Here is a 23342-nt window from a genome sequence, read left to right as displayed (position 1 = left end):
GTGGGAGCAAATTTGAGTTATAGTTAATTTGATTAGTGGCTAGATGAAGAGAAGGATAGAGTGGGGAAAGTAAATTTCAAGAGCAGGTTGAGCAAGAGCTAGCTGACCTTTGTTCCAGCCCATTTGTTAGTACCTGAAACATTCTTTTATTTTCTCCTTTAAATTTCGCTTTCTATTTGGTGTGGTTTGGTTTTTTTCTTATTCTCTGTATGCAGTTGTTAGGGTTTTTTCTGATAACCAACGCTAAAAAAAACCCCACCAAACTCATTCAGCTGATTTGAGGAGTGTGGCGTTAACTACCCAGCAAAGTGTAGGATGACTCATGAGTCAGGAGACTCCCGGTTTGAAAAGGTCCTCAATGACCGGGGGCTGGGCCCGTGTAGCCAGACAATAGGAGGTGGAGATGAACAACTCCAAGGTGCATCTCCATTGCAGCTTTTAAACTGAGCTGAGCGGGGGACTCTCTTTGGTTTCCCTTGTGGCCCATCGCGATCTACAGTTTCCTGCCTTGTGTGAGCGCTGCTGATGAGCTGATCTCTTGGTGAGGCAATTCGGAGAGCTGGTGAGTTTTATACTAGCTGAGGGTACAGAGGGTAAAAGATTCCTGATGTCTCTCCCTCTGAGATGCTATTCTCGAGGGAAGGGTCTGGGACACCTTGGACGTATGAAGAGTTAGGACTGTGTCAGAAATACTTCAGTTGTTGTCATGAAACTCCCCTTATAGGAAACCCAGAGAAATGGCTAGGTGATGTGACGAAATGACCTTTCTAAGGCTTTGGCTTTATTTGCTGAATGGGTAGGAACATTGTAGTGATCGTTTAGTTAATCTTCGATGGGCTCGGTTATTAGTGTGGGAAGGAAGAGAGGAAAGGAGAAGAGGGAAGATAAAAACAGGCTGTAAGACAAAGTATGTTGTGACAGTGGGACAAAATGTTCCATGACCCACTCAAAGAAGTCTTTGGACATTTTGGTATCTGCACAAGAACAGTTGTGATTGATTTATCACTGAGTGGTTACATTTCTTCTTACATTGATCGGGTTTGTCAAATCACGTCAAGCAGAAGAGAGAGCTTGCAATTCCAGGGAAGAGCTGTCTTCAGTAGAAACTATATCTGATGCCTGCAAAGGCCATCAAACCCAACAACAAGGTCTCTGAGCTGGACCCAGCTCCCTTTTTGAAGAAGACCTTTCTCTGTTTCGGTTTCATTATCTAGTTACTGTCAGAGTTCTGGGTTTCAAAGGAATTCAAAAAGCCTTTCTGATGCCTGTTAGCCAATAAAAACCAAAAAAGAATAAAAATAACCCAGTTATTGCCTGGAACGGGTTGCTTTCCATTGATTAAAGTCATTCTTCGGGAGCTGCAATATCCCTATAATTGATACAAGGTATGGGGAAGAGTAATAGTGAAATTATGACTGCCTGTTTCAGTGATAGTTTATAATTTACCTGCGACATAATACCTTACCTGTAAGCATCTGTAGACCGTCATTCTGTTCCATCAGATCACAGCTAAAATTGATGCTATGTTGGCATAAGTTAGCACTGGTGCCACAAAAGGCAGAAAAGTTCTTCCTATGCCTGGCTGCTCCTTCCTGCCCCTGTGCGTGGCAAAGCTTTTGAGCAATAATGGCACAACATGATACTGGAAACAAATTAAAATACTTTTTTCTTTATTAGGACATTTTAAAGCTTGATCTGTTTTCCAGACTGGTTCATTGTGTAGCTAAAAAACTCGTGCTAGTGGGGGGGGAGGAATGGGTCTGAAGAGCAGGGACTGTTTAAATTAGCACCAGTGTCCCTACTGGAAGAAAAGTACCTCCTATCATTGTGTTAGACACCACTGTCTTAGTTATGCTGGTATTTTTCACATATTGTTATGGAAATGTGGAAGGCTTATGTGGTTTCTTTTGTTTTAATTTGTAAGCAAGGCTTTTGCATTACCACAGGTCTCTGGCATTGGTATCTTAGCTATGTGATTGCCTGAATATCACCTTGCTGTAGGGTATGGTTGAATTCCATTGAGAGTGTTAAATCCGGAGACTGTAGCAGGCTGTGTATGTATAGAACACCTCACTTTTGGTGTCTGGGGTAATCTGGATTTTACCTGTGTGGTTGCTTTCTGCTATAAGTGTGTTACATGTTTTCAAGTGTCCTCTGCTTTGCCCTCTTGGAAGCTAATTAACCTTCAAACATCAGGGTGGGTCCTCACTGAAAGCATTTCTGTGAAGAGCTAGCTTAAATTTACAATCTCCAACACAGGCAAATTCTGACAAACAGGATTTGTTTGGGTTTGGTTGGAACAACAGAGGATGGAGGGGCTTTTTCTTGGTGGAAGTCAATTGAAATTAGCTTTCTGATGGTAGAAATTCTCATCTTTTCTTGGGGATGTTGAAGCTCAGCTACTTTTGATACTTCAACCTGCATTTCACCACTGTGTCATATCATCTTCGGGGTGTGATCATTTAGGAACCTCAGTACATTATTTACCCAAATGAACCAGGATCTTTGGCTAAGTTATTTCTCCCAGAGTGCACTGAGAGTTATGTCTGTCTTGTGCTTCCCGCACAGGCAGGTAGGAGGCATGCCTGCATAATGTGAGGAATTGCATCATCTTCTGAGGAAGGGCTTGTGATCCTCTGAAAAGAATGAGGGCTTTAGGAGCTCGGAGGAGAGGCCATCATGTCAATTTTTGCGGGAAAAGGAATTAAATTGGTTTTAAATTACATTAAAGCAGAGTGCATTGAGTTGCTTTAAACATCATGTTGAGATGTTCCGACTCTGATCAGACAAAGAATAAAAGAAGCGTCTTATGATTTTGTTGACTGGCGAAAATAAAACTTTCAGGAGAATTGAACTTCCCAATGGAAACCTTGATTTAATGAAAACTGCCTTACTGATAAGAAAATATTTCATTTTTAAAATTGCTGACAACATTTAAATTTAATAAGCACTTATCTTTATGTTGTCTATACTTTCCAAACTGCCTCTGTAACACTGACTCTAAAGTGTCACTGGTCTGAATGAAACAGAACATTAGGGCTACTACTCAAGTTCAAGCACTTGATCTGCTGGAGACCTTGGCTTTTCCATAAATCTTCTTTACCTTCTTGTCAATGAAGTATTAATCCTCATCTTTCTACTTAAAAACACTGAGTGGCTTTTGATGTAAGAGATGCTTTACTGGACTATCCCAAAGATCCACCAAGGTACTGTCCTGTCTTTAAATGACAGTAGTGAACAGATAAAGGATAGTAAGAAAGCACAGAGTGACTCTTCCTTTGACATACCCTTCTCATTTCTGGGAAACAGTAATTTAAGAGCTTTCTGAGCTACGGTTTGCATTCAGTATTTAGTGATCTATAATGGATCTATGGTTCATAAACTCTTCTAGTCTCTCCACTATGCGATGTGGCAATATGTTCTGCAACTTGGTTTTATTTTTAAATAAAAATATAATATTTTTTAATTCTTTTTTTCACTAAGTATCCCCTGCTTTTTTTGTTGTTATTTTGGGATGTACAGGAAATACTTCCTATTCGTTTTTTATTAATCATTTCATATACATCTTAACCTCATTGATCTCTTCCCCAAACTGAAGAGTCATAGAATGATAGAATGGTTCGGGTTAGAAGAGACCTTAAAGATCATCTAGTTCCAATCCCCTGCCCTGGGCAGGGACACCTCCCACTAGACCAGGCTGCTCAAAGCCCCATCCAGCCTGGCCTTGAATATCTCCAGGGATGGGGCATCCACAACTTCTCTGGGCAACCTGTTCCAGTGCCTCATCACCCTCACAGTAAAGAATTTCTTCCTAATACCTAATCTAAATCTCCCCTCTTTCAGTTTAAAACCGTTATCCCTTGTCCTATTGCTCCATCCCCTGATGAAGAGTCCCTCCTCATCCTTCCTGTAGGCCCCCTTTAGGTACTGGGAGGCTGCTCCAAGGTCTCCCCGGAGCCTTCTCTTCTCCAGGCTGAACAACCCCAACTCTCTCAGCCTGTCCTCATAGGAGAGGTGCTCCAGCCCTCTGATCATCTTTGTGGCCCTCCTCTGGACCCGCTCCAACAGGTCCATGTCCTTCTTGTACTGAGGACTCGAGTTTTTACTTCTTGGGAAACAGCTAAAAACTTCTGATAGTGCTTATCATTTGAGATCATCTGACCTCAAGAAAAGATGGAGAGACAACTGCACAAGCGATATGGATAGTATTCAGGTTTATACCATGCAGTACTTGAGGAATTCAAACAAACTTCTAAAAGTTCATTTGTATTTTGTGTTTTCCAGGTTAGAAAAAGGTCTGGTCCCCAGAGTTCAACATTTTCATGTTTGTGATAAGTTGTAAAAGCAAGAACCCTGTGGCACTGTGAAGTGCAAAAAAAGATGGTGCTTTAAATTTGTCTTGGAGGGAGGTGGGGTGACCTAAAATAGACAAAAGCAAACTCAGAAGGACACCACTTCTCATAAAGATGTGTCTAGAGGCTTTGAGATCTAAAGCCTGTTTCAGCAGAGAATTCAGTTTTACACATAGTGTAGCTCAGCTTACCAGTCCTTGTAAATATCAGAAGTTCAAAAAACAAGTCCCTCAGAGTACCACCTGTTCTAGGAAGTTAGGTTGTAAAGTTGTTAGTCTTGTCTGTCTATCCCCACCCATATAAAACATGAGCATTTCCATCCCATAGACACTTAAATTCTAAATACAGTCAGCAGAACCTTAATTTCAGCTGTTAGTTTTAAGAAAGTCTTGGAAGATTTCTCTTTAATTCTGGATATTACTACTTCCATTCTTCAGAACTGGCTCCAAAGTCTTTGATAGAGATTCACAGCAATTTAAGTTTATATGTGTATTACTGCTGTGTAGTACAAAGTAAATCCTCTCCCCCAATAATCAGTAACAGTTAAAATTATTTTCAATTAACATTATGAAAATGACAAATAATACTGAAAAATGTACTTCCATGGTCAGCCGTTTCCATCTTATTTCTCCTAATTTTATCTGTCAAACTGAATTCATCTAAATTTGGTTGTGACTTTTAGTAGGATTTTTGTTATTTTAAGTCTTAACATTTTTTTCAAGTAAGAACTTACTCCACTTTATTAGAATGACTTCCCTAATTTGTGACAGTATTTTCAATTCTCAGTTTCCCTCCCTTTTTACATAAATACACGTCACATTTCTTCAAACTATAGTCTTCATTGTTGCTAGATCCAAGTATTAGTAAGTCAATCTGATAACGTGGATGTACTATCCATCCTGGTATCCAAATACCCCCTTATTCAAACCGATGGTCACATCCAAAACAGTAGTAGTAAGCATTCCACTATAAATGTGTGCTGCCTTGGAAAAACCCTCTGAGGAAACACTGAAAAGCAAGCGCTGGTGAATGTGGGGGGTTTTGTTTTTGGTTTTTTGAGGGGGAGGGAGGAGGAATGGTGATGTAGACTGCAAACTGGATGCCTTGGTCTAGACAGGATCCTGGCACTTGGAAAGCTGTGAAGGTGTAAGAGAGAACCGGCACAACTGCAGAGTGTTTTAGGGTGTAAGGAGGTAGATTGAAACAGTTATATTATGACTAACAGTAGAAGAAAACTTACACTGTTTCTAATACACACGTTACACAACAAAAGAGCTTAACATTATGAGAGCAACAGCCAAAAGAAAAAAAAAAAGGCAATATAAATGTGCGCTCTAGCAGTAATTGGTCTGTGAAAGCGTTATCTCTTTCATATCCTGTTATAGACTGGTGGCTAGGAAAAAACACCATCCCATTAAAAGTTAAGGTACTGTTAGCAGCGTGTCTCTAAGGTACACACACACAGATGCATGCAAAATCCCTTAAGACATAACCTGTTTTCCCGCAGATTTCTTTTTGAAAGTGACACTCGCTGTTTGTGTATAGTGGAAATTTAAATGAAATTTCACATTCATCAGTAACTTTATCCTTCAGGATTAAGGAGGAATCTGTTTCACTTCCCTTTCTCCTCACTCCAGTGAGATGTCACAGAGTCCTGTAAGTGTCAAGAAGAATAATTTCATTCAGAAATTGACATCTAAATATCTAGATTTAAAAAAAAAAGAAAAAAAAAAAGAAAAGCTTCACTTAAATGCTTTTCTAGTTTGGAAACAGTCATACATTGTGGAGTTTTTTTGAAACAGAGCTCTCTGAATGAAGATTCCAATCTGGTCCTTGAATAATTATTTCTAAATGCCAGATGACAAGTTAAAATGACACTGTGCCTACAAAATAAATATTAAAACTTTTACATAACCCTTGTTTCATTTATGGGGAGTACTAATATAGGTTCCTTGCATTTATTTTTTTTTTTCTGGGTTGGGATGGTTTCATTTTTACTTATCCTCTTAGTTGTTTGATAGCAAGACTTCTTCAAACAGGCAGTCAGGGTAAGGAATACATAGAAGAGACAAAGTCCTAATCCTTTGTTTTGACACCACATTGTACTTGCTTACTGTGAAAAGATTCATGTCATAAAACAAATGATTAAAGACTTTGGGTAGAAAAGCTTTTGAATGAGATGAACTTTTCAAAACTGTGATATCACCTCAGGTAATTGAAGACATTCCAAAAACAAGGAGCGAAAGACAAAACATGCAAGCAAGAAATTGGAAGGTTTTAATTCATACACTTTCCAGTATTCTACAAAATGTAATTATTAGTTTTTAAGAATTCTTCGTCTTGCAATTAATTATCTTTGATGCTTATATACAATTTGTAATTATTTTCATGCATATAAACAGTATTTAGTCTTTCAAGTAATCTCCAAAAATAATGCATTCCTTCAGGTAACTTCCTCATCTCTGATTATTTTTTTCTTCAGGTTAAGGGACTCTGGGTTAAATTTCCTGTGTCCATGACAAAGCCATATAAACCATGCTGCTACAGAACTGCAGCAATTTTCACCATAATTCCACATTCTCGTTATTCCAGAAAAACTCACCACTCCTGTTTCTCCACTTTTTTTTTTCCTGCTCTGTCCCACTTCCATCACATAGGCGTATGATTACACAATAAACCAGCTGAAAACCAAAACATTTTTGGATGTATTTATTTGTAGGCAGATCCATCCACCAGTTTAATTCATAACATTGCTACTTTCTGGAAAAGGAAGGAATCAGCTATGTTCTTTACAGTAACAGAGCCAAGTTGTTCCAGATTCAACAGAATATGCAACACAGGTGTTTGTTGTCATGGAGTAGGATTACAAGAACAAGGAAAGGGGTTTTTTAGGATCTCATCTGTTGAGGGGAAAAAAACCTAAATAAATCTTATATTCCCCCAGAAATGTAGTACATGCATTACTAACATGCCTTTAAAAAAAAATAAAAACCAAAACATTTTATGAGGAAAGCACTTCTTAAAAGAAAAAAAAAGTTGAAGGAATTATTAAAGGTTATTTAACTTTAATGCTTAACTGTTTGTGTGATTTCAGATTCAAAAAAAATTCTCACACTGATGGAATGACTAATCTCACTCAATATAATGAAAAGCATAGCCTTCGAATCAAAGTGCAAATTAATTAGTGATAAATATATTGGTGACTGATTAGTAATAATAAAAATAGCAAGGAAAAAGGTGAACCTCTGTGTTACTTAAGTACCAAGATGAGGAAGATGCAGGCTCATGAACTACGTGACAAAGTACAGTGGTTTCGACACAGTTTCCAGGAAATCCCATTACAAAATCATTAGTGCTTTGGATTGTATCTAAATTTGTACATTTGTTATAGAGATTCAATTCTGTTCTCTGTTGCACCAATGAAACCGTACAATATCAATTAATTTAGTTTAATTCTTGAATAACTGTAGAGATAAAACTAAATGCTGTGCTGAGCAGCACTAATTGTACTTTATGGTGCTAAAGTATTAAGAAAGCTATCAAAAACTATCACAAAAGACCTTTAGTATGCAAAAATCTTTTTAAAAGATGCATTTTAAAACATATTCAATTTAACCACAAGCTATTTTGAATTTACAGGTGATACCAGACATTGCCAAGAGTTGACTAGATTAATTACCAGCACCTGAAAAAAGGGAAACGATCTGTTTTAAAAGAAGATACTGAATTCAAAAGATTTTCAAAAAATGTGACTATTGCTAGAAACAGATGGACTCTTGGCAAGGAATTTGCAGCATAAAGTCTTTGGATGCAGTATAGGTATGCAGTAATAATGCTAGTTAGAACGATAAATGTGTAGGGAGAAAGGAACTTTCACCTGTCCTTCCAGTCAAATTTGAAAGAAAGTGAAATATGACTCTGTATTTCAATGTTACTGGGACTGTACTATGACAAAATAAGTATAATGCCATATCCCTGGAATTTGGCAACTTGCTTCTAAATAAACTATTTCTATTTTATGTAGGCAGGGATTACCCAGGCTAGAAGTTTGGAAGACCAACATGCTAGACCTTGCCTGAGCATTCCCTGAATTTGATGACTTCTTTGTGCAAAGAAACCCACTGGCGTTACTTCTGCAGGGAAAGGTGTTTTGTGATGCAGTAGCTATTTTGGAAGGGTGACTCCCCACTGTTGATACTGGCCTGTGATGACTGTTTCTCAGTGCAGGCAATCCGCAAATAATGCTTATGTTGCAATGTGATGATAATTTTAAATAATTTTTACATTCTATTTGTGGCATTAGTTTGAATGTGATTTTTTTTTTTCAACAGAGAAAGGGCAATAATGCTAAGAAGTTATATATGAAAAACAGCTCTTAAGTAAAATAGTGCTCATGCTTACAGTGCATATTTAAACTGACTTTAAGTATGAAAAGACATAGTGAAGGAGAAAATAGATACCAGTGTATTACGTGTTTAAGTCTTGATTCTCCATGGACACATTAGTGAATTTGTCTGTTTCATAAACAAGGAGGTGAAACAGTCATTTATTCTCTACAGCCTATACAGTATAGAAATAATATTTTGAGATCCGTCAGTGAAATTGTACACATAACTAAAGCAAAAAGAAAAGTTTGGGCCTAACTTAAAATGCTTTCTAGATAATAAAAAAACAGTTTGTGATCAGTGACTGTACCACAAACAGCTGCATAGATTAAAGTGAACGCAATGATTTTTATTTTTTTAAAAAATAAAAACAGTGTTATTTTGCAGAGTATTTTACAAATTACTTCAGTGTTGAAACTAGAGAAATGAGTAATGGTTTAATATGCTGTTACAGTATAAAATGATGAGGAAAACGATTCTCAAAGCATTATTTGGAGACCAAACTATGATGTGGGATTAGGAAAAACACTGCAAATAGCAGTATCAGATTCAGACAGGGACAAACACAGGGAATGGAATAAAAGGCAACTGAGACTGGATGAGATGGCATGAGAGATGATTTTTTTTTTTCTTTTCCAAGAACTACTCTTTAAAACAGATGAAGTGTTATCTTAGAACTGAGTACGGTGGGTGGGTGAGGATGAACTGAAAGCCAATACAGTATCCGTATCTGGTGGAAAATACAGAAAAATATGTTCTTCCTCTGCAAAACAGCACTTGGTAGTTTACTTACAATATTTTTGTAGTAATAACAGAAAGCTGACAGATTATTTTATATGACATGTCTACAGAGGGAAAGACTTGAATGTAAGTAGAGGAAGAAACTTGTGCTTGTAGAAGGTAACTCTTGGTTCCTTTGTTCTTTAACAAGTTGTAGTGCCGTGCCAATTCTGCCTGAAAGAAGATTACAGCCATGGTTCTTTTTAGGAACAAGCTCTGGCTTTCCACAGACTTTACAGAGCATTGGCAAAATTTTCAGGACAAATAATTTAGGTTTGTTTAGTGTCTGCATTGTGACCTTAAAGGGCATAGTTTTTAAGTGTTCTATGAAGAGTGGAATGGCTACTTCATGCTACAGCCAATTTTGAGATGATGTTTTCTGGACAAAAATAATGGTCAAGAAGAAGTGTTCTCAGTAACAAATCACTTTTTTTGTTTTATTACCTGATTCTGGAAATTACTTGTATCTTTCCTGATCTTACTTCATTCCAGCGGATAGTGAATAGAAGATTCTTCTGAAGCAGGTTTTTATAGCTCTATTACTTCAGAAATTCTTGTTAACCATGTAATAGAAAAGTTGCTGCTAGCCAGCTTTTTTAAAAAAATATGAATTATTGAAAAATGAGTTTAATTACCTCAACACAAGTTGCTGTTAATGAAGCTGCCATTTTCCAAGCCGAAAATACCTTGCTTTTAGTGTTGTTTGTTGTCATTGCCAGAGCATGAGGGATTTTGTGATGGGACAACATATTTTATGAACCAACATCACGGTAATCAGATTAATATCTAGTGTCTGTTACTTTTAGTATGCATGTATGAACTGGTGGTGCACAGGATCAGTAAATAATGGAGCTTAAGACAGCGCATATTTTCAAAAGACAATAGAAGAAACTCTTATAGGCATCAGTCCCTTTGATTCAGGACTTGTGGTACCAATGTAATACATTAGGTTGAATGACTAGTAATTTGATGTTTAAAAGTATGTATCATGCCTAAAGCATTAGATACATTTGGGAAAATCATAATTATTGGAAATATATTTTCATACAAATTATGCCAGCAGGAGGTATATGCATGTTAAAAACAGTGATACAACATAGGCTAGTTTTATTTCTGATTGGCATGTTTGAAGGACGAAAGGATGAGGCTTAGGGACCCCTTGAAGTTACAAATACTGGTGAAATAAGAAAGTCATTTGAGCACATACATTATGGCACACTACTACTGTGTCATGTGTGGGCCTAGTAAAAAGTTAATTATGTGCCAAAGATCACAAACTTATTTGTATGTACTTTGATATTGTTATTTTTTTGTTAGAAAGGTACACACTAGAAGACCATTATAAAATTTCCCGGTTTTTACAAATAAACTTCAAAACTTTGCAAGCTGGAAGAATCTTTGCCGTGCAGAGTTACCAGTGATCCCACAGCTTTATTTGAACCCCACAGAAAAGCAAATGGGAGAGCAGAGTCATGGAAGCTGCAGTGGTGTTAAATAAGAAGCAGTAATTTAGGTTCAGGCTAAAAGCTGGGGAAATGGAGGGACTTGAGACCTAAAACAGAGAAATGCCTTTTTCCTACTGGAAAAATAGTTCATCTACTAATAAATCCCATAGAGAAACAGAATGTCAGATCTAAGAGGCAGCTGTGCAGCATTGAGGTTGACTAATTGGGGGAAATTTCCATATCACCAGCTTTTCTAGATGGGATTAGATCAAGTATTGAGAGAAGTCATATTGCAGGCAGAGTGACTGGGGACCTGTGCTCATACAGCATCAGTACGTTCTTCTAGGACATGTTGGAATTGAGGTAAGGAATACAGAAAGAGCCAGTAAATAATGTTTGTAACTATGATCTGGTATTGTTTAGTATGTTTTTCTGTATTTGAAAGCAAAAATGCAGTCATGGTCTTGTATCCAGAAGCTTGAACTATGTCTTGCTGAAATAAGCTTCTGGTGCAAGGGTGAGAGAGCCTGGTAAGTGCGTGTTGTGCCTTCTCGGATGCAGTGATTCCAAAGAAAGCTGTCGCTTCTACCTTTATTTAGGACAAGCACCTCAGGACCTCTAAAAGAAAAAAGGAAGAAGAGACTGCTAAGCTTATAAGACCTTATGTGAGGTCTGTGTCCCTTCTTACTGAGGTTTGGTCAAGTGATATGCGGTAGCAGATGCATGTCACTTTCCCTTCTGCAAGCAGTAGCCTGCTGAAAAGCCTTGTTTCATGTTGGTAGATAAAAGTGTTATTGTAGAATTAAGTGGAATTTGATAAATTAAGTACAGCATACCGAGTTCACTCTTCATCCATCCTGTGATAAAGTGTTCTCTAACGTATTTGGAGTGCAGTTTTGCTGTGACCTACTCTCTCCTTATGACAGTCTTTAGATAAAATATTTTGAGTCTTTATCAGTCAGTTGTCTTTATAGAGTCTTTGTAATTGAGTACTGTTAAAGGTTCAGTTTCTCCTGCTTTGAAAGCAAAAGTCTATAGTCTTGATCTTAATGTTGATGAAGTCTTCAACTGCTACTCTGTGTTATTCTAGCTGAAGGATAAAGTGCCAATATTTCTATTGGCCTTGTCCTTTAAGTAAATAGCAGTCAAGCTGTTGAAGCTCTTATTGTGAGGTAGCTTTAATTTATTACTACATTTTCCAAAATTATCACATCCCAAAACATGATCATCTTTGGTGAGAATTTTGTCTTTCATGTTGCCAGAGTTGCCAATAATAAATATACGTTTCAGTTTTCTATATTTTTTTCTTTGAGATAGTGTTGGTTGCACCAAGTTTGAGACCTGTACTTTTCATGACTGCAGTGGAGAGATACCAGCAACAGAATTTGACAAGCACAGCTGCAATATTTACCTCTGGGGAAAAAAAGACCCAGGATTTGCTTCCTTGGGTATAGCTTTTACAAATGAATTGAAGATGGGAACAATTTCCTTTGGAATTCTATGTGTGGGTGATGCTGAGATCTTCTAGTAACTAGTGATGAGAAAAATTTTAATAACTTAATCACACAGTAATACATATGTAATAGCTTTGACTGCGCAAAATGCGTATCTTAAATGAAATGCTAGTAGTTTTTAACAGTTTCTTCTGATTAAGGCCATTTCCATTTAAGAAGATAAGCCTATTTGATGCTCCTTGTTCTTATTTCAAAAGGAGGAAAACAGTGTGTGTTTGGTAAGAATACATTGTTGCAGGCATTTGTTTATATTCAGTATTTGTATAGATATTAACAGCTTTTCATGTATTTCCATTCTGCTTTTGTGCAAAATAGAAAATATGTAAGTCTATCTTACCTCTTTGTAAACAAAAGGTTAGAACAGTTATGAACAGTGAATTGATGAGAGTAAGATTTTCTAACGTTTTTTTGCATTATCTAGATAACTATAATTAGGGTAAAGCAGTTGATAAATTCTGCAGTAGGCTGTAACTTGCACCACAACCGCAACTTGCTGTGATTGTTTCTATGTAAATTGTATCTGGAAAGATCTGTGATGTTGTTTTAGCATCAGTCATCAGTGGTGACTTGTGAGGAAGTAAAACTCAAGCAAACTGCAGTGAGTTAATTCTCTAAAGCAAAGTGACTGTGTCACAGGCCCTCCCTCCCCACCTGTTTCCCTGGTGTCCTCCATGGAAAAGGCTTCCTACTAAGATCTTTTTTTCTGATTGCAAGCTGTATTTTTCAATAGACCATAAAGGAAGTGCAGGTACAGTGATACTCAGTTTGTTGAATGTTAAGTACGAGGCATAAAACTTCCTAAAGTGCCTTTTCAGGAGGTGATTGTGCAGCCAGGCATGGCACATGCCACAGCTGTGATTCCCCAGAACTATTGGCGTTGATGAGAATGTGGTAATTAAATTATTTTGTCTATTGTCTTTGTTAAGACTATGGAAGGATATAAGTCATAAAGTTGATGATAAATTACGAGCTTGACTGAGACAATTGTATTTTTATAGGCAACTTGATTAGAAATTTATACAGAGGGTGAATTAAAACTTTAATTATGGACCTGCAGGCCGGTATATTAATTGAATGTTGCGGATAGCCACGAAGTTAGTTCTTGCATGACTTGTGCCCAGGAATCCTAAAAGAATGGATAGTCTTTGATTGAAAAAAAAGCTTGGGGAAAAGAGAAATCTTAATATTTGTTTTAGCATAGTTATTTAATTTTTGGAAGGAGGGCTGAGATCCTCAGTTCTCTTTATTGCACTGCCAGCCTGAAGGACCACCGGAAGTGTATTAGTCCTTCACGTGACGCCTGCTCATACACATAAATGTGTTCCAACTTCACTGCACACATGGCTTCCTCAAAAGAAGGCTGGGAGCAGCTGCAGGTTGTAAAGCGATGATCCTGTATGAACTTATCCTGCTGGTCCCAATTGCCAGAAGACGGTTGAGTGGGTGAACTCTGTATTGGCAGGCCTTGGGCCAGATCAGGTATCATCCCTCATCCCCGAGCTGTCACCAAAGTAACACAAAAGCTATATCATCTGCTATAGCTAATTTGACAGAAAGACAATAATCTGCCTGCATCTGATCCCTGTTTATTTTGTACAGCTCTGGCTTCTAGAACAATATATATGTAATACATTCGTCACCATAGCCAGAGAGTCCTGTACCATATAGACGCTCTGGCCAGTCATCCCCTAAGGATGCAGCGGCTCAGTTTACAACAGTTCATCAACTGTTAATCCAATCACTCTGTCCTGCTAATCAAATCAGTCAGCTCCAGGAGCGTGTGGTGGCAGGGTTACGTTGGCTGCCAGGCTAATGCAAATGGAGTAACATGGAGCTGCAGTGAAGATTAACTTTGGGATTTATATGGTATCCTAGTGTAAATTTTTTTTAATATTATTTGAACTTAAACCGTACAATACCATGGTTTTAGTATTCTGAACGTATGTGTATTAAGCTGTTTTTAAAATTTACCTGCCCATGCTAACTGCAGTGAACAATGTTCTGAACTGGTGTTAAGTCATACTATTGGAAATTATGTGTTTTCTAATAAAATGTGTACACTGAAGATTTTAGTGCATATTTTGCAGACCTTCGGGTGTATTTTGACATCCTCGTCAAATTTGTTTTTGAATAACTGTCTTCCCAAAACTACTTTCTCCTTTTACCTTAAGCAAAACTTGTCACCGTTAAGTGAGTTCATGTGTTGTATACTGCTATATATTAGTTGTATTCTATATTAAAAAATGCATTTATTTTATTTACAATAAGAAGTATTTGAATACTGCTTGTCACTGACTTCTGCTAGATTTTAATAAATAGAGGATATAGTCATTCATAAACATTGCTGATTGCTTATGGATGATCATTTGGGTCCCATTTGTACGTGGAATAGTTTCCAACTTAACCAAGGGTGACTGTTCACGTGTAGCACAAACATGCTTGAGACTTGCATTTATTCTAGCTTTAGTCTCTGAATTGGGGAATGTCTACAGTAGTAATTTGGCTCAACTGGAGAAAATCAGTAGAGTGAAGCAGTTGGTGCTGTGACCCCCACCTCTACACATTCCGCTGTGCAGCACTTTTATTTTGGACTAGATTTAGTGGAGCCTTTCGGGATCAAATATCTGTGCCACAAGGCGTGTTGAAAGCATTCAGAGCTGTTATTTGCTTGGACCTGTGTGCCCCCTTAGGGGTTGAAGCATGACAGATAACACCATTGCATTGGTAACACCATTTCCAGTTTATATTTCTCCATAAAGAAACCACATCACTTACACAAAAATTGGTCTGTGAACGAAACTATTGGACAATAAGTGGGAATAGTGTGGAGGGGAGAAGGATTTGCTTCTAAATTGCACTATTGCTCTGAACACAAACACTGATGTAAACGTAGCCTTCAGATAACAGAACAAAACCTTCTCCTACATTTTGCAGGCAACAGATAAGAGTATAAAATCAAATAGATTCTATGCCGTTAACTTTAAATTACTTTAGCCTGACATGAATGTGAGGACAGAGAGGAACATCATGGGAAAGGCAGTGCTCCTTGAATATTTACATGCTTACTTAGATGTTTATTTTGCTCCTGCTGTTTTATTATTCCCCCCCTTGACAGCTGTACTTTTAGTTTAATCTCTTCAAATCTTCTGTTAAAGTATGATCTTTATATATATAAAACATACACATACACACACACAGAGTGTGCCTTATACAAAGTTTGCAAATGTGCCCAAATTACAATACATTAGACTGAGAACATCCTCTTGAGTTTCATCCTTACTGTGATTGACTTGAACTATAGTCTTTCATTGTGGATTAAGGTTGCATGTCCTTTTTCTGACCATAGCAGAATGAAGAGATTACTGTACCTGTCCTGCCCATAGGTATTTGTTGTCCTCTGCTGGAAGTTGCAGTCCTCTTAGATGTGTCAGGAAATACCGCATATGTGGCTGCTCTCCAAACCAGTTATTTCAGGATGCCAACATTAGCTCAGGTATTCTTAATATCTAAACCAGGTCACTTTGACAGCTACATTAGGGGATAATTGCAGAATCTGTTGTGCTGACAGATGGGGAGGAGCTGCTGTTGTCTCTGAGCGCAGGACAGGGAGGAGCAGTTGCAATGTTGCTGTTTTCACCTGGTGCAGCTGTAGCCAAACAGCACTTTGGCCTCCAACCTTACCTTGTTCTTGTCTATTTCTTCAAAAAGTATAAATGCAGTATATTTTGTTAATAAAAACAATTAAAATCAAAGTATTTGCTTATTCAAGGAGAGAAAGCAAACATGACTCATTCTCACCACATTCATGGAAAGAAGGGAACTTTACCATTTTATAGATAAGAAATCTCAGGTATAATTGTGGTGTGTGGGATTGTAATTTGGGCACTCCGCTGTTGGATTATACCTCTGAACAGTGCGTTTTCTTTCTGTCAGTTTTTCTGCAGGCTGAGTTTTTGAGTGTCATTGATCAGTACCCCACGTGGGGAAAGTGATAACTTAGCATGCTAAAATAAACCGGGAGATGTTATCTTTTGCCACCCAGATAGTTTGCCTGATACCTTTCCCTCACCCTCGTTTTGTCTTTCCTTTTTATATAATTTTCCTTTTTGTGTTGATTATTCCACAACACTTGAAAACTAACCATTAGCTGCAAATCCTGGCAGTACAGAACTTCTTAATTACTAAAAATAAATATTACCCTGTGGCAGAAGGGATTGGACAAAGTAGAAATGGTAGTTGGCATGAACTAGTTGTCGCCAGTATTTCTGGTGTGATCACGGCTGCGGATGTGGTCTAGCTCTTACCCTGGTGCCTAGGGGCACTCTGCCAGTTTTTAACTCTCTGAACTAACTTGGCATAAGATCAGAAAAGCACCAGCTTAGCTCCAGGATAACAATAGTGGGGGGAGAAGCAATACTGCCCGTGTGGATGTTACCTAGCTGTTCCAACAGGTTAGCTGTATCATCAAACCGCATCATAACCAATGTGTTGGGAAGTAGGAGCGTAGACTTTTTTTTCCCCACCCAGTCATGTTCTTTTTTAATTTTAATATTTGGATGTAAGTCATTAGTATCTTCTAACATAAGACTTTGAGGTGTCTTGCATTATATTTCATGTTCTGTCACCACTGGTATATCCAAGTAGAAATGGACTTGGGCACACTTTCTTTTTCAGTAGGAAACAGGAAGTACAAGTTTGTGGTCTCTGCCATGAAATTGAGTTTAAATATGCCACTAGTTCCAGATGAATATTCCTGTTCTATACCCGAACTCTTTGTACATTGTGGAAGCATTCTAGTTTCCTCTTTGCAAGTCTGCATGAGAAAAATGTATGTAGCTGTTATCACCAGCAGTTTTTCAAGTGGTCCTAGGGGAGTTAGACTAATGAAGCTGAGGCAATCCAAAAAGTCCCTCAATAAAGCTCTGAAGCCACATGATAAATTGTGTATCGCAAGTTAATTGCTATAATTTTTGTGTTGTAAATAAAATAGAAATAAGGTGTCTTCAAGAAGAATTAAAAGGTTAGGAAAAAAAAGGCTCCTTTTAATCAAAAAGAGCAATGTCAAAGTAGGCTTTGTTGCAGACTTGGACAATACAGCTAAATATAATTGTTTTCTTTATGCATTTCTGTTTGCTTTATAAATCATCGGGCTGAGAATGGATTTTTGCATCTCATGTTCTAGAGTTCATCTGTTATCTCTGCAAGGTATCTGTTTTTTTGGATGAGAGGGATGGCTTCCTACCTGAAAAGGGCATGTCCTTAATGGGTGGCCTTTCAGTATTGAAAGACATTAGTAGAACTTTGTGCCCAGTAATCGATGCTGTTTGTTACAAAGATTTCCTGCTAGAAAATAAAAATACATTGCTAGTATTAGAGATCTTTCTCCGAGAACCTTGTTTTTAAAATCTATCTTAGAAGGTCAAGACGGGGAGAGAGGATAACCAAGACTATAGCAGTAACGGCTTTTTTGACAATATATCAGGTTTGATTCATGAGTTTGGTTTTATTTTTTAATTTAACATTTCTGGCTTAATACTTGAAGGTCTTTTTACTCAGTCTGTACTGAAACAAATTTGAAGGCATATTTCTCCATAATAACTTTATTATTTGAGGTAGCGTTTTTGTTAAGATGTTCTTAAATACAGTTTCATGGAAAAAGAATAGTTTCATTTTTCTAGCTGCATGGTTTTTTTTAAGTTCAGTAACTTTACTAAAAAGTTAAATAACCAGAATAAAAATTTTAACAGTTTATCTAATATTTGGACAATCTATATTGCATTACTCTCTATAAAATGTATTGTATTGTGCAACTGAGTAACAAGGTAAAGGTGGAGCTAGTTTGTGTTTGGTTTTTATTTGTGTGGTGTTGTTTTGGTGGGGTTTTTTTAAGACCTATGGAAACAGCTGTGCAACATCCTAATGACAGGACAACATAGTACAACACCTGCAGGGTATCCCATGAAGTTGTAGCATGTGTAGTTATATTGCTGCTCCAATTATAATACTACTAATCATTTAACCTCACTGTTGAAAACCAGGCAGTACATTATGATAACATGCCACTTATTGAACTGAGGTGCACTTTTAAGAGAATCTGTTGTCAACAGTCATGATTCGGTAATGAATCATATATGTGAATACCATACATACCCGTATTTTCCTTCCTTCCTTCCAACTGTTCCATAGACATTCCATTCGGTTAATGCCACTCCAGTAAATGTTACTGGTCTTCAGAGGTTCTCCTAGGTACATGGGTACATGTGATCTTAGCTTACATGTGTGGTCTTTGTTCATGAGGGGCTAGGATTTAAATTGGTAAGTGATAGTCCCATCGCTCCCCCTCCACCGTCTTTTATTTTTTATTTTTTTTCAAATAACCAAAAGGAAGGTAGAGATGGGGAAGAAAGCTGTATTGGTCCCATAACTGAAGTGGGCTGGAGGGTTTACCAGAAGGATCAGCCTGGGTAGGAAAAATGAAATAAAAAGGGAAAATCCTAAGACTAGCCTTGCACTTACATCTTTCTTTCTGTAAAAGAATTCCCCTTCTGCAGGACTAGCATGACTGGCATGAGTTTTGGTACGAGGCATGAGCCTCTGTCCCTGCAGCTGCTGCTGTCTGCCCTGTCGGCTTTACCCCAGTGCCTGAATTCCTCTAGCCTGTGGGTCCCACGTGCAGTTTTAGCATGTGCATGGTTAATACTCGTGACATAAATATCGTCTCTATTTGCAGATAAGTGAGGCGTGGTAATTTGTTCAAGTATGTCTATCAAAGACTCTGGCTAAAACAAGTTCTCTGTTTTCACAAGAACAGCCTCTAAAAAAATCTTCTGTATTTGCCCCAATTTCTGGGCTGTACCATATTGTGCCTGGTAGCTATGGGATAGCTCATTGTAGGTAAGAGATTCTCACATATGCCTTATGCTAAGCAAGCAAATTATTCAAACAATATCAAATTGACAAGTTTTGTAACCTACTGTATTTATACAGCATATTTAAATGTGATCTCTGTATTCAGAGAGGGAAATCCTATCTATGTTGAAGTTGGTGTCAAAACTTCGCTGGGGCCAGTGCTGATTGTCAACTGTGATGTGTCATATTCAGATGTTTGTGCATGCAAAATACTTACTGAAGAACAATTATGATATTTTAGAACATCTTTTATGATAGGGAAGTAACAGTCTGAAGTTTAAAGAGGAATTTCCAGTCAGCAGTGAAAGACAGTAAGCTATAGAGCTACAATACAAAATTACAAAACTGCAAGAGCATTTCTAAATCTGTCTACACTTAACAGATTATTTGCATTCAGGTTTCTCACTTGAGTTGTATATCTGCCCATGTCTAATGTTGAATTTTCCTTTTAACAGGTAGAAAGAATTGTTGACAAGAGGAAAAACAAGAAGGGAAAAACAGAGTATTTAGTGCGATGGAAAGGATACGACAGTGAAGATGATACATGGGAGCCAGAACAGCACCTTGTTAATTGTGAGGAATATATACATGAATTTAACAGGCGCCACAATGAAAAGCAGAAAGAAAGCACATTAACCAGGACAAACAGGACCTCTCCAAATAATGCCAGAAAACAAATTTCTAGATCTACCAATAGTTCTTTTTCAAAGACATCCACTAAATCTTTAGTTATGGGTAAAGACCATGAGTCAAAAAATAGTCAACTCTTTTCTGCCACCCAGAAGTTCCGGAAAAACAATTCGCCATCTCTTTCTGGAAGGAAAAATATGGACCTTGCAAAATCAGGTATTAAAATCCTCGTGCCCAAAAGTCCAATTAAGAGCCGGACAACAGTTGATGGCTTCCAGAATGAAAGCCCGGAAAAAATGGACCATATAGAGCAGGATCAAGAAGACTCTGTAGCACCAGAAGTAGGAGCAGAAAAACCAGTGGGAGCTTTATTAGGACCTGGTGCAGAGCGTGCTAGGATGGGGAGCCGACCAAGGATACATCCGTTAGTGCCACAGTTGCCAGTGCCAGTAACAGCCACAATTGCATCAGCATTAACAATAAATGGAAAAGGTACGTGCACAAGTTGGTCATTTTTGTGTACATTTTTCATTTGACTGATCTTATTTGCCGTTCAGATGCAAACAAATTACCCACTCTGTTTCAGCCATGTTAAATCAAGTCTGGAGAACTTCACAACTTTATTTTACATAACTATATGACTACAAAGCCATTTCGAATTTTGCCAGCTTTTGCTTTCCTCGCAGAGATTCATTGGTATTTGTGTTTTCAGAATCACCACAAGATACATCTGTGTTTGCCTTGACATTGTGTGGTACACATACTCCGTGTACCGCTTCCAGAGATTATATCATTGCTTTAAGTTTCTTTAAATAGGTCAAATTTGTTATTAATATTAGAAACATAAATTATGGCAACAGATGAATGAGGTGAGCGGGGATTCTTCCTAACATTTTACATATCTATTTTGTTATAAATATTGCCTGGGAAAAAAAACTGAGAAAATGACATTGCTTAAAAACCGAAGTTGGTTAGTTTTGTTTCAGTGAAATTTGAACCAGTTGTGGAGATATATATGCCTTCTGCCTGGACTGAATTCTGTCTTCATTATATTTTATCAATATTTTGTTGTTTATACCTCATTTGATATTGAGAGTTTATTTAGGTTTGATGCCTGGCTTGTTAATGTCTCAGTAGATTACAGTACAACCTGAAGAAACTGACAAATTTGTGACACCAATGAAACCCAAACTGCTTTTGTTGGAGGAAGCCGTTTGTTACCCCAGTCAAGTGAGACCCTCATTTAAGACTTCATTCTTGTGCCCCAAACTTCTGTTCTTCCCTGACAGACCCGGGTTGTTGTGTAGTCACACGTGTTCTCTTAAGCATGCTTTTGGGGCTACGTTTTCAAGTGTAATACTGCATCTGCAAATAATATGCAGCAGGTAAAATATGCAGGTATGCTATTGATGCTGGCTTGCTGGAAAAATTGCTTGAAAACCAAGGACCTGGGCCTGCCAAAAAACATGTTTACGGACAAACTACGTAGGCACAAAAATGTGTTGAAGACTTTGGGATACTTTGTGTTGGGTGCCACACTGTTGCTTGCTTTCAGATTTTCTGGGGAAAAAAAAAAAGCTGCAGCAGGAGAGGCTGCAAAGCAGTGGACAAGGGAGGAGTATGCTCCTGGAGCTGTGGTGTCAGGTCATGGACCAACCCATTTTGCTGCAGATGAACTAGGTAACCATGGTAATGCACACACGGATGCCAGGAATATCTCTTCCTTTGCATGGGCTAAAGAAGGAATGTAAATCTCAGAGGATGTAAACAAAGCTGGAGGGGAAAATTCAAGAGATGCCAGTATGTGAGTTTTCTGAGTAGGTGAGGTAGAGGAGTGTGTTTGCGCTTGTGATGGTTTTGCGATAATTAATATGCATTTTGGAGTATGGTGCTGTTCCTAGTGAAGTGGTTGGTAAGTGCTGCCTTTGGCATCCTGTTTTTTTGCCTTATGGCATTTAGAAAAAAAAATGGGACACATAGGAACTTCTTGAGTAAATCAGTAACCACAAATGATTAAATCATTCCCACTAACCTTTCACTCTGGTAATAACGGTACAGCAAGGGCCCAGTTACAGGGCATCAGGTGGAAGTGGAAAGACGTGCACCGGAACAGTAGTGACACAGCAAATAGTAGCTGAGGTGCATTTATCTGTTTCGCTGAGATGTTACAATTTCTTCAACTGCCACTACCTCCTTCAGCTCTTCATAGGCATTTGTCTGGGCAACTAAAATTGAAAGCTACCGAATGACCCTAGGGATGATGACAATATGACATCATGCTTACCTTTTCCTATGACCTTAAGGCGTAGATCAAAAAACAGGAGAGCCAAGGAGACAGCCACAATATGTGGTTACTCAAAAATATACAATGTGTTTCTACGTTCTATCTACCACAGGAGGGATATTATTTCAAGTGCATTAACTGAGGCTTTCCCTCTCTGTTCTGAAACACCCTTTTCAATCCCCAAGCTGAGCTGTGCTGCTGGGAACTGGATGCCAAATATCCAAATTTATTTCAGCTTTGCAGGCAGTTATGCTCATCTGCAACACTTTGGGGGGTAACATACAAATCACACAGTAATTAGCTGATTATAAAACTTGGAAACAAAGTTGCAAAAGAAGAATACTTTGTGTTTATATCTGACATCAGTTTCTTTTTCTAGCTTTTTAGGATTTCTTGGGCAGATATCTTTCTCACAGAAACCCAGGCTCCAACTCAGCCATTCTGCTTGGCCAGAGTGGACCTTTATTTAGAGAGAAGACAAGAGAGGCAGCCCTGTCTCCTAGAGCTAGCTTGGCCGTGGAGCTTTCTGATCTGACCTATTCTCTGTCTCTTCATTAAAGCTGCACTCTTCTCCTTGCTGTTTTTATTTTTAATTTCACACTGCTATTCATTAAAATGTAGTAAATCAATGCTTCCCTCCCTCCCCTGCGTGGGGCTGTCACGGTTCAGCATCCTGTTTCACTCCTTACTCAGGACATTCCTCCTGTCTTAAATGGACGCCTCATCACATTTTTGACACCACCTCAGGAATCATACATCATGAGATGTATTCATTTTACAGAAGCATCATCAAATTCATACTTTTATCTTCATACGCACCAGATCTGACATATTAGTAATACAGATGATAGATCTGGCATTCGGAACACTCTTTCCAAACTTCCCACCTCCTCCGCATACACCTTCTGTTAATTTTAAGAGTTCCTACTTCCACATGGAGGATGCTGTCAGGAAGACAAAAGTATGTTTTGGAAAATAACTTTTTACTTGAGCTGGTTTAGAAATTTTTTATCAAAACATTTTCATTGGAAAAACACAGTCAA

The 23342-nt window shown here is 38.0% G+C and overlaps 1 protein-coding gene across 3 annotated transcripts in view; it reads left to right on the top strand.

Annotated features, from left to right (window-relative positions):
* The window catches only part of CDYL (chromodomain Y like), a 103112-nt gene that overhangs the window by 26486 nt on the left and 53284 nt on the right, over positions 1 to 23342 (top strand). For 2 of the 3 annotated variants that reach the window (XM_063325976.1, XM_063325980.1), the window contains exon 2: positions 19841 to 20507. In XM_063325976.1, coding sequence (XP_063182046.1) covers positions 19841 to 20507 — 667 coding nt within the window. Of the gene's footprint in view, positions 1 to 19840; positions 20508 to 23342 lie in introns of those variants that run through there. The other variant, XM_063325981.1, reaches the window with a different exon arrangement.

The sequence above is a fragment of the Chroicocephalus ridibundus genome, chromosome 2 (genome assembly GCF_963924245.1).
Source record: "Chroicocephalus ridibundus chromosome 2, bChrRid1.1, whole genome shotgun sequence".
NCBI classification, from domain to species: domain Eukaryota; kingdom Metazoa; phylum Chordata; class Aves; order Charadriiformes; family Laridae; genus Chroicocephalus; species Chroicocephalus ridibundus.
Note: the sequence above shows the minus strand (reverse complement) of the source record. Positions and strands in the feature narration are given on the sequence as shown.